At 46.8% G+C, this 15,024-nt stretch overlaps 1 protein-coding gene across 1 annotated transcript in view; it reads right to left on the reverse strand.

The window, feature by feature from the left end:
• The window catches only part of LOC119396458 (medium-chain acyl-CoA ligase ACSF2, mitochondrial), a 28,948-nt gene extending 17,239 nt beyond the window's left edge, over nucleotides 1–11,709 (reverse strand). Inside the window, exons 1-4 of the mRNA XM_037663673.2 lie at nucleotides 11,393–11,709; nucleotides 2,738–2,906; nucleotides 1,032–1,160; nucleotides 460–513 (exon numbers count right to left, since the gene is read on the reverse strand). Of these exons, the coding sequence (XP_037519601.1) occupies nucleotides 460–513; nucleotides 1,032–1,160; nucleotides 2,738–2,906; nucleotides 11,393–11,694 (654 nt within the window). The 5' untranslated portion in view covers nucleotides 11,695–11,709. The remainder of the gene's footprint in view (nucleotides 1–459; nucleotides 514–1,031; nucleotides 1,161–2,737; nucleotides 2,907–11,392) is intronic.
• Between the last annotated feature and the right edge of the window lie 3,315 nt (nucleotides 11,710–15,024).

Below are 15,024 nucleotides of genomic sequence, written 5' to 3' on the forward strand. Positions count from 1 at the left end.
GCGGCCGCCGTAGCCGGGATTCGATCCCACGACCTTCAGGTCAGCAGTCGAGCACCATAACCACTAGACCACCATGGCGGGTCGCTATAGCTACCACTTAAAGAAACGAGAATACACAATAGCTTACTAATGAGGGCACTCAGAACGTAGCATAATGATACTTCAAAGTTGGTTAGGCCACGGGTCTTCATCGCAAGCAACCTCTACGCAAGAAGCATCGATGGCGCTGTAGCCATCATACAGTTTTGCTCGTTTTACTGGCACTTGTTTAACCGCGATCATAGGTTTGGTATAAATTGACGACTTGGTTCTATAACAAGTCTCATTCTTGTTCGACCACGCTGGATGACTCCTCTTATGGCCTTTACTAAGCAAAATATTGCCGTAGCTTCCCCATATTTTTCTTGATAATTGAGGGCGCTAGATGTGAAATAAGTGACTATAAAGAGCTCTTCTTACCTTATGCAGGGCGTATTCGAGCTCAGGAACCTGGTAGGCAGTGTTAATGTTCACCTGTGCAGACGCACATGGAAAGGAATAACAAAACATAGTGTTAATTTAACCAGCTAATCGGAAAATGGAACTGTTTCAGTCATTTTGCACAGCATGTAATATTCAGTGCGGTGGCGAAATGAAACAATGTTTGTTGGCTTTTTTTTTTTTCGATATAGATGTACTAAGAGTATTTGGTACCTTCTCCTACATGATAGATTTCCTCGTAGCGTTCCTAAAAGATAACTAAGAAACGAACACACGGATAGACATTCGAATAAAAAAAGTTTCATTACTAGAATATACATCTTCATGCAATAAAAAGTTCCCGCAATATAAATGTTCTTTAATGATGTTTCGGTACACGACCCGTGGAAAATTGCTTTGCTGAGTAAATTTTCAAATATTCCATCCCATTTCGACTCGCATCACTTATAAATAATGCAGTTTTCATATATCTTATAACAATAACAGTGCGTAGCTATGGCCTAAGCTTTCCAAGAGATCACCAGCGCGATTCCCTTTAGTGGGGCACTTACCAGGACCAAGCCGGCCTTAGCAGTGGCGAATTGCACGACTGCCCATTCGTACATGTTGGGTGCAATAATGGCGATCTTGGAGCCGACGCGGAGCCTAAGAGACACGAGGGCTGCGGCTAGTCGGTCAATCTGCGAAGAATGACGTTATTGTACCACATGACATGCTTTGTGCCATCTGATGCTACATGCTATGTATAGCATGGCCTCCGAGATTAGCCGGTGGCGCGCCGCCGGTCAATCTCGGAGGCCATGTTTATAGCAGATCAGTTCTGCAGAATCCCGCAAGGTGGAGGAAAAGGGAAACTGACAATCTCCCGTTTGTAGCACAAAGCCACAAGGAATTCCATGCGGGTTTCTCAAAAATAAAGCTTCTTAGTTGCCGAATAATTCGTCCCTGTTCTGGAATCGAGCCCAGGACCAACGCATTTCCGGGGCGACCGCTCTACCAATTGAGCTAACGCTAGCAATTGGCAGCGAGCGGGCAAATTCATCGACAATTCGAAGCACATGGACATATATATATACTATTGCAAATCATTCCCGCGGAATCCCGCAAGGTGGCGGAAGTGTTAAGAAAGGAAAATTTACCATCACGGGAAGAACAATTGAAAAGGGAAGCTGAAGCCCTTTCCTTGTGGCTTCGTGCTCAATTCAATTATGCCTATGCGTAGCAACGGGGTGTACTGGGCGAGCTGGCAAGATTCATAGTGACACGTAGCGCGAAGAAAACTGGACGCAGGGAAGACACAGGATCAGAGCCCGTCCTGTGTCCTCTTCCTTGTGTCCAGTTATCTTCGCGCTGCGCTTCACTATGATGCCTATTTATAGTTGCGCGCAGTTTTCATTGACAGCGCCGTTCGTGTTCAGGGGCTTGGGGGCAAATAAGCCGAGCTGAATGCTTCGATATATGACATGTGCGTCCGAGAAGGAATCATTTTAGCATCACCTTTTACTAACGAACGTGGACATGGGAAGAAAATGGTAGACAGTTCAATAACTGCATCGAGATTTAATGAACATATTTTTCATGCTGTAAAGGCAAATAACCAACAGTATCAATTATTTAGCCATCTGTAGCCAATATTTAGCCAAGATTAGCCGACGTTAGTTATCAGTTAGCCAACGCAAGCCAACATTGCTCAGGAACACTCGTAATATACAAGCACATACGGTAGTGGAAGTCACGTGACTTAGTGAGGCGCTCTGTCTGAATGCAATGTCTTGGGAATCGAGGCATATATACCTTCGGTTAGAATTCTCACGTCCCACATCATTATGCCCCATTGCCGATTATAGGCTGCAGCGGCCTATTATCCTTGCATATGCATAAACAAGCACCCTTGGACAAAGAGGATATAGTGGAAAATAGGGAGAGAGCAGGCTGACGAGTTCCACCTAGAGGACACAGATACAGAGAAAGGGCAAGGAGCGACAGGCAGGTTAACCAGAGCAAATCTCCGGTTGGGTACCCTGCATGTGTGAATGGGAAAGGGGTGCGAAAGAATGAAAGATAGACTCTGTGACGACACTTCTAAGTGTCGACAATAGCTCTGTCTAAAAGCAACAGAGCAATGTAGGAAGGCAGCAGGCTGACAACTGCCGCATAGAGAGGCACAACTCCTGGAGGGACAATACGCGTTATAAATTGTTTGAGAAAGCCTCCACCGCTGCATATTATAAAACCAAATGAGCAGTCTTCCGCTTACGTCTGTCTTGTACTCCGAGTAGGTCTTCCTGATGGACTGGTGACACGACACGATGGCCACATTGTCTCCGTGCTGGTCCGCCGCCCGGTCGACTACATCGCCGATCGTAAGAGGAAGCAACGGCTGCTTGCCCGGGTTGTGGTGGTAGCTGACGCCAGCGAGCGATCGCCTGGAAGCGACAAATGAAAGAATGAAACAACTTTATTGCGAGATCCGGTTAGTTGCTGGTCCGGGCCAGACCGCTCAGATGGAGGACGGAAGACCTTGTCTTCCACTAGCCTCCCTGGCCTGCTGGATAGCCCAGGTTTGGTCCTGTAGATCGGAGCTGAGCAGCGTTTTCCGCCATCGCTCCCGGAGTGGTTCTGGGCAGTCTGTTTGCTGTTTGGCACACCCCCATAGCATGTGGCTTAGGGAGGCCTCTTCTATTCTACATGATTTACATATTGAGTCTGGGTAGATCTCTGGGAACATCCTGTGTAACTGAACAGGGTTGGGATAAGAATTGGTTTGCAATGTGCGCCACTCTGTCGCCTGTTTTCTATCAAATTTTGGGTGAGGCGGAGGGAAAAGCCTTCTGAAGTCTCGAGAGTACTTTGTGTATTCAGCATAGCTGGTTATTCTGTCTTTCATTAGTACGTTTTCGACAACAGCATCTCCCTACGAGGGTACCCCTTGGGCTGCACGGTGGGTTAGTTCTCGCAACATCTCGTGGACCGTTTCGTTCGGGTTGCAGGTGGCTGTGTTAGTGTGTGCTGGGAACCACATTAGATATCTAGGTTCCTCCGAACACGCCGATTCCTGGCTCTGGGTTAGAATTCTCAGGGCGTGTTTCGAAATACGTCCGTGTGCAAAATTCCTTATCGCGACTTGTGAATCGCTCAGAATGAAGCTGTGCTTAGTGGAGGTGAGGGCCATGGCAGTGGCCACCTCTTCAGCTTCCTCTATTCTTGTAGTTAAGACAGTACATGCGTTAATGCATTTTGCGGTCGCGTCTACAGCCGCTGCTGTATGTGCTCTCTGCTTGGCGTATGGGCTCGCGTCTACAAACAGGGATTTTTCACTCGTGCCGTGTATCTTGAGCAGCGCTCTTGCTCTGTGGCGTCTGCGTTCTGCGTTGGTGTTGGGGTTCATGTTTCTAGGGAGTGGATTTATCATGATCTTGTTGCGGATTTGATTGGGAATGTCTCGTTTCTCTCCGTGTTGAACGTGGTATGTAATACCCAATTTTGTCAATATCTTTCTGCCTGTTTTCTTCCCGGACAGCCTTTCTAACTGCGAGACGCGCTGGGCTTTGACAATCTCCTCTAGCGTGTTGTGAACGCCTAGTTTCAGAAATAGTTCCGTGTTCGTATATCCTGGAACGCCCAAGGCCTGTTTGTACACTTTCCTGATCAGGGCGTTGGTTTTGTTGCTTTCCGCTTTTTACAAACGCCTGTATTAGGCGCGTGACGCTGGTTTCCCCCATGCCTCGGTATCTGTTTATAACTCTGCGCACTAGCCTCATTGCGTTAGCGACTTTAGTTTCTAGCTTAAGGCGCGCGTTAATTTTCTTCTGTGGGTTAAAGCGTACGGTAGGCTATTCCGACACGCTTCATTCGATGAGCCATCCTGTACTTCCATAAGCAGTGCTTGCGCGATTCTCAACAAGAAAAGCGTTGTTAGCGAAACTTTATACATAACTACTTTTTGTATGTTTGTGTGCGTGGCTGTATGTGTTATTTGTGCGCATATGTGATCATTGTACATACCACAGTCAACACCCGAGACCTGGAGTAGCAAGCCAGGCGATGAACCAAGCTAAGATGTCCAGGGTAATAATTAAATGTCACAGTTTCGCCTCAAGGGCCAAGCAATGAATGCGATAGCAAGAAAGTGGAGTGTCACAGGAAGAACGGCAAGCAGCTAGAAACTTGCTGCGCGCTGCTCAACCATAAAGGACGCAGGAAGAGAAAACACACAAGGCGAGTGCGAACTAGCAACTGTCACAAATCGACACTTGCAGCGCACTGCTGAAACACAAAGAAGGAGGCACGAAAAGAACGCCCAGGTATACATAGAACGAGCGCAAACTGTCACAGTTGTTACATCAACTAACTTCTACTTTGGCTCTTCTAGCTAGCAGATCACTCCTTTCGCAAACGCGGCCGCTGCAGCGAGCAAAGTAACCTTCGTGTTGTCTATAGCTTCAACGCGAACTTTGCGGTGAAAGCACAAGACGTACAAAACTCCTCCTCAAGAGATAATCGCGCGAGAACGGTCGACCACTCCCTGTATGTTGAAGTACAAGTGGAAGGCGCACATCCAAACTCCGGCAAAACACTAGACAGTTTTAGAATTGGGGACCCAAGAAATTTGCGAGCCGCCAGGACGCATGCGCAGAACGCATGCGCAGAACGCAAGGCACTCTCGGACTCTTGCGCTCGCGTTATGCCAAGACCCTGCAGCGCCTTCCTTTGGGCGCCAAACAAAACCGCCGGGCGCGCGACCTCAAGAGAAGAAAATAAAGCTGGCGCTTGACAGCGGCACGTGAAGCCACGGCTCGCGTTCCCTGCGGGCGTCGATTCAGGTCACTAAAATAAAACTTCATTTGGCTCTAGTTGGTAAACATTCCTACGGCTAATATTACAGCGCAAACGTACTTCTTTGTCCTTCTTACTTCTTTGTCCCAGCACCCATCTGAATATAACTTCATGTCATCGCGTATCTATCATCGCGTATCATGTCATCGCGTATACATTATCATCTTTGCTACACGTTTTAGTTTAGAGCTATTGTCGTGTGCGCATGTGCGGCAAGTTTGCCTTGGGCTTATATATGCACTGGCGTATGAAAGAATAAAGCAGTTTTTAGCCAGCACTTGATTCGTACGTTTCTTTTCTTCGTGGGTGTACTGTGCATATGCGCTGTAATTTTAGCCTCAAGATTCCGGTCGCGGTGTAACATATATACTTTGATTCTGGTTCAGCCGTCTCGTTTCTTCCCTCCTGCGGCATAAGTCTACAAGAGACAAAGCGTTCCCACTAGCTCGCGCCACCGCGAGCCACGGGACGTTCTTCTTTTTCCCTGACCGACTGGCCACGAGTGGCGTAGCGATACAACCCCAAAATGGAAAACTAGCGTGGGTCGCCAGCGATGCGACGTAAACGCGGCGCGGGCAACGAGCGCGGGCATGGCCCGCGTCTCGCATAATTTTAATTTCGCAACGTGTGGCGTCCCATGTGTTTCACCCAAAGCCACGTGCGTTTGTATTCTGCCGTCAGTATCCTGGAGAACGAATGAGGCATGGCGTAATTTCCTAAGGAAGCGAGGTTCTGGAGCGAGGGGTCGTAGGTTCGAAACACCGCTCGAGTACTTCGGAAATTTTTTTCTTCTGAATAATTTTTATCTGTGGCTTTTATTTATATACACATACATATACATATCCAGGACATGAAGGCGACGGCAAAAATCCATCGAGGGTGTCCATATAATTGCTATCACAATAAAAATCCATCTATCTATCTATCTATCTATCTATCTATCTATCTATCTATCTATCTATCTATCTATTATCTATCTATCTATCGATCTCTATCTATCTATCTAATCTATCTAATCGATCTATCTATCTATCTATCTATCTATCTATCTATCTATCTATCTATCTATCTATCTATCTATCTATCTAATCTATCTATCTATCTATCTATCTATCTATCTATCTATCTATCTATCTATCTATCTATCTATCTATCTATCTATCTATCTATCTATCTATCTATCTGTCATTCGGTAAAATAGTGGAGAATCGTTTCTTTATAAAACTCAATTTCTTCGCAAGGTCTGCACAGAGAAGTTTATCAGATACAACCATTGCGCACATTCCGTGGAATAATAATGTACGCAGCTCCTTTTGAAGTTGCCCCTGTCTAAATTCATTTGAAGGATTCTTTAGTCCACTTTACCTACTGCGGCGTCAACATTCAATTTCTCCACAACGATATATCACTCATGTGAAGCGTAGAGTTTGAATACCCTTCACTTACTCGCGCAAAACACACAGGGACTAGAAGAGACTTACGAGGACATGCGCGAACCTGTCGCGCCTGTCCTCGTAAGTCTCTTCTAGTCCCGGTGTGTTTTGCGCGAGTAAGTGAAGGATGAATTTGTTCCAACTAGGCCGATTTTCACTTTTGAATACCCGTACAAGTGTATCGCTGGGGCACATTTGAAACTTTTTTCTATAGGTGTTGGTGTGTTTGCTTCGCGCGATGGTGATCGTGAATAAGGTTAGAAGATTGGGCGTACTTGATTACATTCATGGTTCAACAGCACAAAAGGACGCGGACAAAAGAACACGTGTTGTCTAGCTTTTTTTTTTGTCCGGGACCCCTTGCATTGTTGAGCCACGAGGATGATCGTATCCGGCGTTATTTTGCCTCTTTAGTGCGATCGCGTGTTAGAGAAGGCGTCCTCCGACCACGCTTCTGCATTTGCTGACCCTTACCTATAAAGCGCCGCTCCTCTGGTTTTATTTCCCACACTGTGTAACAACACACAGCTGTTTGCTACGAGATTATTGCTCACTACGGCGTGATAAGCTTGTAACTTAGCCCCTGAGAGTTAATTCCCCGAGAGTTACGTTGATAAGCCCAGAAAAGGCCGCTCCAGTTATAGATACCCAGGAAAATGCACGCTGAAATTATAGCTCTTGCCAGTAAACCGTAGTTTGCTAAGAAGTTACAGAATACAAAAACCAAAGAGAGAGAGAGAGAGAGATAAAAGCGAAGGAGAGGCAAGGAGGTTAATCAGGTCGTACGCGGTTTGCTACCCTACACGGGGGGAGGGGGAAGGAGGTAAGAGGGAACAAGTAATATGCGCACACAGATCAGTGTTCACCGCACACACACACACACGCACACAGTCACAACCAAGAAATATTTGACATCGGTTCCTCTGCGAGATATTAAAAAAGGCTTGCAAGGACTGACTCCAAGGAATCCAGAACTTGCAGAGCGCATTGAGCTGACGGAGTTGTCATTCTGTTAAGGAGAGTGCGCATCGTGGCCACGAGCTCAACTAAGCTGAAAGGTGATCCCTTCTGTATTACCGTTCACTAATTTATACCGGGTGTTCTGGCAAAGGGACGCTAAATTAAAGATAAAACCCAGTTTAGGCTGATAATTTTTCTGAGAAATCTATTGCCGATTTCACCATCACAGGTTTATTATAAACAAAATGAGGGCCACAGTTCCGTGTTTGAAATTCGCGCCGGAAGTTGAGCGCCTGAACGTCAGCGTAACGACGCGGATTTCAAACGTTTTTCTTCGCATTTCTAGCCCATCGCCTGAATAATATTTTCCGAAATCTGGTATGTTGAGTCTCTGGCATCCTTAGGACACATCGTAATTAATGTTATTGGTTAAAAACTATAGATTCCATATATATTCCACCAGACGTCATCAATACCTGCGGTGTCACGGCGAATTGACGCGGGAACTTCAAGGGCAGCGCCGCCTGTGGCCTATTTTTGTTTTTATTGGTCACCAAGCTTCGTCTGGTATCCAGGAATCGTAATTTACTAGCACAAGAAAAATTCACACAATCTCCTATGCATTCGCCCAGGATGGCTCGAAGGCGAAAGCCATCTTGTTGTTCTTCTGTCGATTGTATTGACACGTCTTCCCACCGCTCCACCCCGGTAGCTTTCTGCGTCCAACGTGCTTTTGCAGTGCCTCCGGCATCGGCCTACCTTTGATTAAGCGACGATACCATGTGCATGACGTCATCGTAACTGTATTTGATGTCATAGTGACGTCATGATGATGTCATCACACGATTTCTTTTTTTTTTTTTTTGCATCACTCGTCGTGGTGCCGACGGTCACGTTTCGTGTTTGATGAGGCATCTTACGCTTTCGCCTTAAACTCATTTCTGGCCTTGATGTCGCTCTACAGTTTCATGAACGGCTCAAACAATAATGCTTCTTGCTGGGTGAGTTCGTTCATTATAATCGAAGAAATAAATGGCTCCTGAAGGTAAAACAGGCGCCTACCATTCACTTTTCTTCGGCTGATGCTAAGCGGTACACGACACAGCAGAGGCTCCAGTCTCTTGTCCCCAGTGATAGGGTAGCGAACCGTACACTCGTCCGCTTCCCCTCCCTTCCTTCTTTTCCTCTCTTTTCTCTTTCTCGCTCTATGTCGTCGCATCCGATAAGGTTCGGACACCCTGGCTTCTTGCCGGTTCGCCTCTCGTTTCATATCCGGCCCACATGCTGAAGCAGTGCGAATCCTCTAGGTTTCCTGAGCTTAGGTAACACCACCTTTTTGGATGTATATTTTTTCTTCTCCGAGTCAACAGCCACCAAAGCGCTAGCTCCCCCCCCCTCCCCCATGACGAAACACTACCCTATCTGTAGCTCATATTGCTGATCTTGTGACAGCAATTGCTGATCTTGTGACAGTCCCTCGGCGGCGCATTTGTTAGAAAGAACCCTCGTCTCATAGTCGTAAGATTTCAAGTGTCGCGGGTCTGGCTCGCCTATAGAACACTTTACATAAGACGGACGGCCGCCGCCACCTTGGGCGGCTGCCGGCCGTCGAATGTTTCCTTATTTCGAATGTTTCTTTATTTTTGTATATTGTGACATGAATTAATAAGGTCATTAAACGTCGAAAGCACCAACTCAACCGTTTTCGTGCGCATGCGCCTACCGTAGCGATGTTGGTTTGGTTAAAGATGGCTGCACCGAAACCCATCCGTAAAATGGTCTATAGGCTCTCCGCCGTAGCATCAGCGAGCGCTCAACGGCCGTGCACAAATATTTCAGTCCTCCCGCCGTTATTCCGAGCACAAGGTCACCGGTTCAATATCCGCTGACAACGATGGCGTAGTGAGGAAAGAATCAAGCTTTTATTTTATTTAGGCGGCCATCAAGAAACACTTGGCGGCCTATTTAAGCCACCTCTATCAGCAATGCCTCTGTCGTAAGCCTCCTACCTTGCTTTAGAAGAGTAACGTTGGGCGAGTTGGTGCATAGCTTAACGAAATACTTGCGGCGCAACTGAGAGCGAGGAAGAAAAACGAGAGAAGACAGAATGGCGCCCTATCCTGTCTTCTCTCGTTTTTCTTGCTTGTTTTCAGTTGCGCCACAAATATTTCTTTAAGCTCCTGTCCTGCATATCAACTTCGTGACGGTAAAGCAGAAATCGGGGCGCGGTTTTTCCTCCGGCCAGGTGCTGCTGCACTGTTGATTATTGGACAGCATCAATAGACTCAATTGAGAAGAAAAAGAAAGTGGCTTTCTCCTTAGAGCGGTCTTAGGCGAACGCATAAGGGATCCTGCGAGGTTTTTTAATGTGTATGTGGGCTGACCCCGCTGCGAATTTCTTCAGAATAAATACTGTTCAAAAGTCGAAAGGCGTAAGTTAAGGTACCTAAACATACTCGCAACGTAATGAAGGCGTCCTATTTTTCACAAGAGGATCGCAGGAAAAAGGCGCACGACGCGAGAAAAAGAAACCGTAACGACAATGTAATAAATCACAATGTTAGGGTTTCACGTCCCAAAACCACGATATGATTATGAGGAACGCCGTAGTGGAGGACTCCGGAAACTTCTACCACCTGGGGTTCTTTGTCGTGCACATCAATCTGAGTACACGGGCGTGATTTCGCCTCCGTCGAAATGCGGCCGCCGCGGCCGGGATTCGATCCCGCGACCTTCGGGCCAGCAGTCAAGCGCCATAACCACTGCACCACTATGACGGTTCAACTTAATAGAACCGATGCTGCAAAGGCTCCAGTCAGAAGAAACGTAACCGCAAGGTATAATGCTATTCATGCGGCACGCATTCCATAATTTAGTGCGCAGCAGCTGCGATTGATTGGAATGCAGCGAGGACCTCATTTCTCGTTCTCCATTTGCAGGTTTTTCAAGGATAAAGCGGATTATTTATGCAAAATGGCAAAGCGTACAAAGTAAGACAGAACAAATTCATTAAAGTAAGGCACACAGGGTGGTCAAAGCTGGTATGCTCTAGTCGAGCACTGTTTTAGCAACACAGCATTTATTTTGCGAAAGGCTCACTGAAAGTCTTTTGGAAATAACAACGTGGCAATAGCAACCGCTTAACTTCAGTGATCGCGCCGGTAGGATTTCATGTATGGACAACTGCAATGCGCAATTTCTACAGGACCAAGAAACACCAGGTAATTTGATTTGCTTTGAAGCATGATGCCGACTAATTGAAAAAAAAAATTACAAGTGCTCCGCGTAGCACTACGTACCTCGATGTGCAGGACGTGATGCCAATAATACCGTAAAAGTTCTCCGTTGCGTGAATACGTAACACCTTACAAGCGCGCGTAGTGTCTGGGCCGCGCGCTCTCTGAAGTAGCGAAACCACCAGATATCGCCCTTCTCTGCGAAATGCCTTTGTCACAGTGCTACACACACAGTGCTGAACAGAACTAAACTCAGAAGGTGCTCTGAAAATAATAATAAAGTTCTGCAGCATCTACTATACATTTGCGGCTTTCCGAGTCGAAACGACCAGAACCGACCGTCTCAATAGAATGACAGAAAAGTTCAAGTAAGTACCGTGCATCGCCACCCCAGTCAACAAACCCGATAACGGAGATTCCAAAAGCACTTGGACTTTCTCCACTCACCTTTGACCGCCGGCGAACGCATTCTTGTAATCCGCGGCTCGCTTGTGAATGAGGCGGCATAAGAGTTGTCTCGCTTCGAAAGCTGCCCGCAGCGTCTTCGCTTGCTTGCAAGCTTGAGCCATTTCCGTGTGCCGTCCTTTCGACGAAAGCCACGCCGCTTCCCCAAGGCTGTTTTTAGAGCCACCGCGCACACCCTCGATGGCTCCGTGACAACTACCGGCCCGCTCGGTCGCTGCTGGGTTAATGCGATCAGCTGAGCAAAACACGCGGTGAGGCATCGGGCGAGGCGCCCTTGTTCCCATGGCTGCGCAGAGAGGGAGTTAGTTTCTTTCTTTCTGCGCAGAGGAGGAGAAGTCGCATTTTGCGTGCCCGCACGATAAGCTTCTCCCCCGAATATGGGTGGGTGTCAAGGTCGCATCCTTATCAAGCGTGGCTTTGCCCGCGGCTTCGCGTAAGTGGTTCCTCGACAGACTCATGGCCGGTGGTCACGGACGTTCGTGACAAATGACCGAGCCTGCGGACAGCCAGAATGTGTACCTTAATGACGGCATTGTAGACAGCGACGCATGAGGAAATTACCCCTCGAATGCCGTTCTCACTTTCTTTCTTTCTTTCTTTCTTTCTTTCTTTCTTTCTTTCTTTCTTTCTTTCTTTCTTTCTTTCTTTCTTTCTTTCTTTCTTTCTTTCTTTCTTTCCTTTCTTTCTTTCTTTCTTAGCTACCTAGGCTGTCTTTGAAAACAAGGTAATGATTCGTCCACAAACAATATCGAACGCCAACGGGATTCATTGCACGCAGATTTGGAGCTTTAATATTGACCTGCATCTTCAACGTTTCGTCTACGGCCTCGTTCCAAATCGATCGGTTCCTCCTAAGTCAACGCTCAATCTGGCTGAATCAATCGCGAAGCCCTGTGTCCTTTCGCATGACCGCCGCACGGATTTCCCGCACAGAAAAAAAAAGTGCTTAAATCACTATACGAGTACACTAATTGACATTTTATACGGAGTATTTTGGTCAGCATAAATGAAACCGTTGCATAGCATCTAAAAGCGCGGTACCTCGGACCGGAGACATCCTCTGGCAGCATATGGCAGTATTTGGCTGTTTCACTACCGCTCTAATGAAAGAGTGTTAGACGTCTATCACTGAGACATTGGTCACGTTGTGTTCTCCTGAGGTGCACTTGCTCTGACGCAAAGTTGAAGTGGTAAACCTTCGATGGGCACGACATATCTGTTGTTTTGTAACGAGCGCAAGAATTATGGAGCGCCTCATCTCTTACTTTAATGCACGGACAGGTAGTTGGATTTTTTTAAGTGTTTGTGTGGAGAGAGGAAGTGGAGAGGGGAGAGGAGGTATGGAGAGAGGGTTTGCACATGCGCAGTAAGGGTGGTCACGCCGCACACCACCACCACCACCGGATTGAACTCCGCCATAAGATGCTTCGCATCTAAAAAAGAAACGTGTTTGGTAAACAGCGGCAACCAACTTGCCCAAGAATAAGCTTTATCGAAATCCTTGAGCTGGTGAGCACATTTAAGCGCGAGTAATCCAGCATCTTACTTACGCTAGTTTTACGCGACAGATACTAGAAAATGTCATTGCAGCGTTGTTTCTGCACAATAGAAGCAATATTCTTAACTTAAAGAGGTGCATGGTGAAGCTGTGTAGTTTATTTTACAGGCGTACAGACTCCCCAGCGGAACTGCTGCTGCACGCTGGCCTCGAGACATTGTCTGGCCGAACGAAAGCGAATAGATTAAATCTTTTTCTTTAACAAGGCGGAAGAATTATGTGACTCATGAGTCGGAGAATCCGGGTTAGTTAGCGTCAACGCGAATGGCGAAAAAAATAAAACAGATTAATGAAAGTCTGCCACCATTGCGTGCATTGCGTACAAGAGAGGGGAGAGCTGCACTCAGATGAAAAATGAACTTGGGTGGGAACTGCTTTCCTCGCGTCGGCAAAAGCTGCGACTGAAGTTCTTTTTTCAGATATATAATGATAAAACAGGAATTAATAAAGAAAAATACTTTAAGGAACCTCATTACCGTTCATCTAGAACTGACCACGTTTTTAAAATAAGAGAATTACGCACCAGGACGAACCTGTTCGCGAATTCTTTTTTTGTTAGAACTGTTCAAGAGTGGAATGGATTGTCTGCCATGTAAGTGTGCTGTAAGAACTAAGAATTGTTTATGTCGTTTCTGTAACCCCCCTGCTGTAACGCCTTTGGGCAATGCGGGGTAACCTTTGAATAAAGAATAAAGAATAAAGCCGGCTTCGCCAAAACAGAGCGTCACGTGGCTCGACTTGCGCGAGCCAAGACCGCGACGCAACAGAACGCCATGGTACAAGGCCACGTAAGGGCGCCACAGTCGCCGCTGCCCCTCTTGGGCCTCTCGCCTAAGTAAACCATAGGCGACCGCACTGTGTGACGTCATGCATCTACAAAGTTTGTGACGTCATCGTTACGCCATCAATGACGTCATTACTGACGTTGTCACGTCACATCGTCGTTTGTTTGAATGTGAGGGTGATCTCGGAGGCAGTGCCATGTGAGGGGCAAAAAGCTTCACGGCTGGGTTGAGGGGAGAGGAGGCCGCAATGCAACCGACTGACAAGGTGAAAGTAACGTAATGAGTGTCACGTGGGAGGATACGGTTTCGCTTGCGTTCTCCTTAGCGTTGCGTAAAGGGGCTCGGTTTTCGTTACGTACGCTGCAACACTTGAAGACAAAGGCTCCACAAACATAAGTTCGCCTAATAGGAACTTTATTGCACCCGTAAGGTGTTTCGCTTCTCTTATTTACCACATGCAGGGAGGGGTGGTATTACTTGGCCGAACTTACCGTTGCTCAGCCCACGCTAGCGTTCTTTACTGAAGTCGTTAAAACAAAAATTAAGGTAGCTTCGCACTAGTGGCGCCAAGCCCGAAGGAAGAGCGGAGCTGAGAGGCCTTTCCTGTTTCTCTTTGCTTTATTTCTCTTTCTTTCTTTCTTTCTTTCTTTCTTTCTTTCTTTCTTTCTTTCTTTCTTTCTTTCTTTCTTTCTTTCTTTCTTTCTTTCTTTCTCTCCGTTTTATGTATCTTTCTGCCCCTGTTTCTTCTTTTTCTTGCTCTATCTTGTTTCTCTTTCTTCCATTTCTTTATCTCACTCTATTTTCTCGCTTCCTCCTCCTTTCTATCTCTTTCTCTCTCCCTCTCTATTTCTTTGTTTCTCTATCTTTCTCTCTTTCTTTCTCTTTCTGTCTCGCTCTCTGTTATTTTCTCTCTTCTGCATCTGTTTCTTCTCTCTCTTTCTCTCTCTGTCTATTTCTTTCTCCATCTTTCTATTTTTTTCTGTTTCTTCCCTTTCTCTCTCTCTATTCCTCTCTTGCTCTTTCTCTCTCTCTCTCTCTCTCTCGCATTCTTTCTTTATCTCTCCCTGTAGTCGTTCTTTCGTCCATTCGAGTTATTGCATCGCACGCCGGACAAATCGACGCAGCGGGAGCTAGCGCGCGGGGCGCACACGTTCGGGGAGCGAAGCAAAAGGCGAAGAAGAGGACGAATAGAGCGCGCGCCAAACGAGTGTATTGCGTTCCAAGTGCTAGGCGACGCCAGATGGCATAGAGGCCGTTCATGACGACGATAG

Source organism: Rhipicephalus sanguineus, chromosome 6 (assembly GCF_013339695.2).
Source record: "Rhipicephalus sanguineus isolate Rsan-2018 chromosome 6, BIME_Rsan_1.4, whole genome shotgun sequence".
Taxonomy (NCBI): Eukaryota; Metazoa; Arthropoda; class Arachnida; order Ixodida; family Ixodidae; genus Rhipicephalus; species Rhipicephalus sanguineus.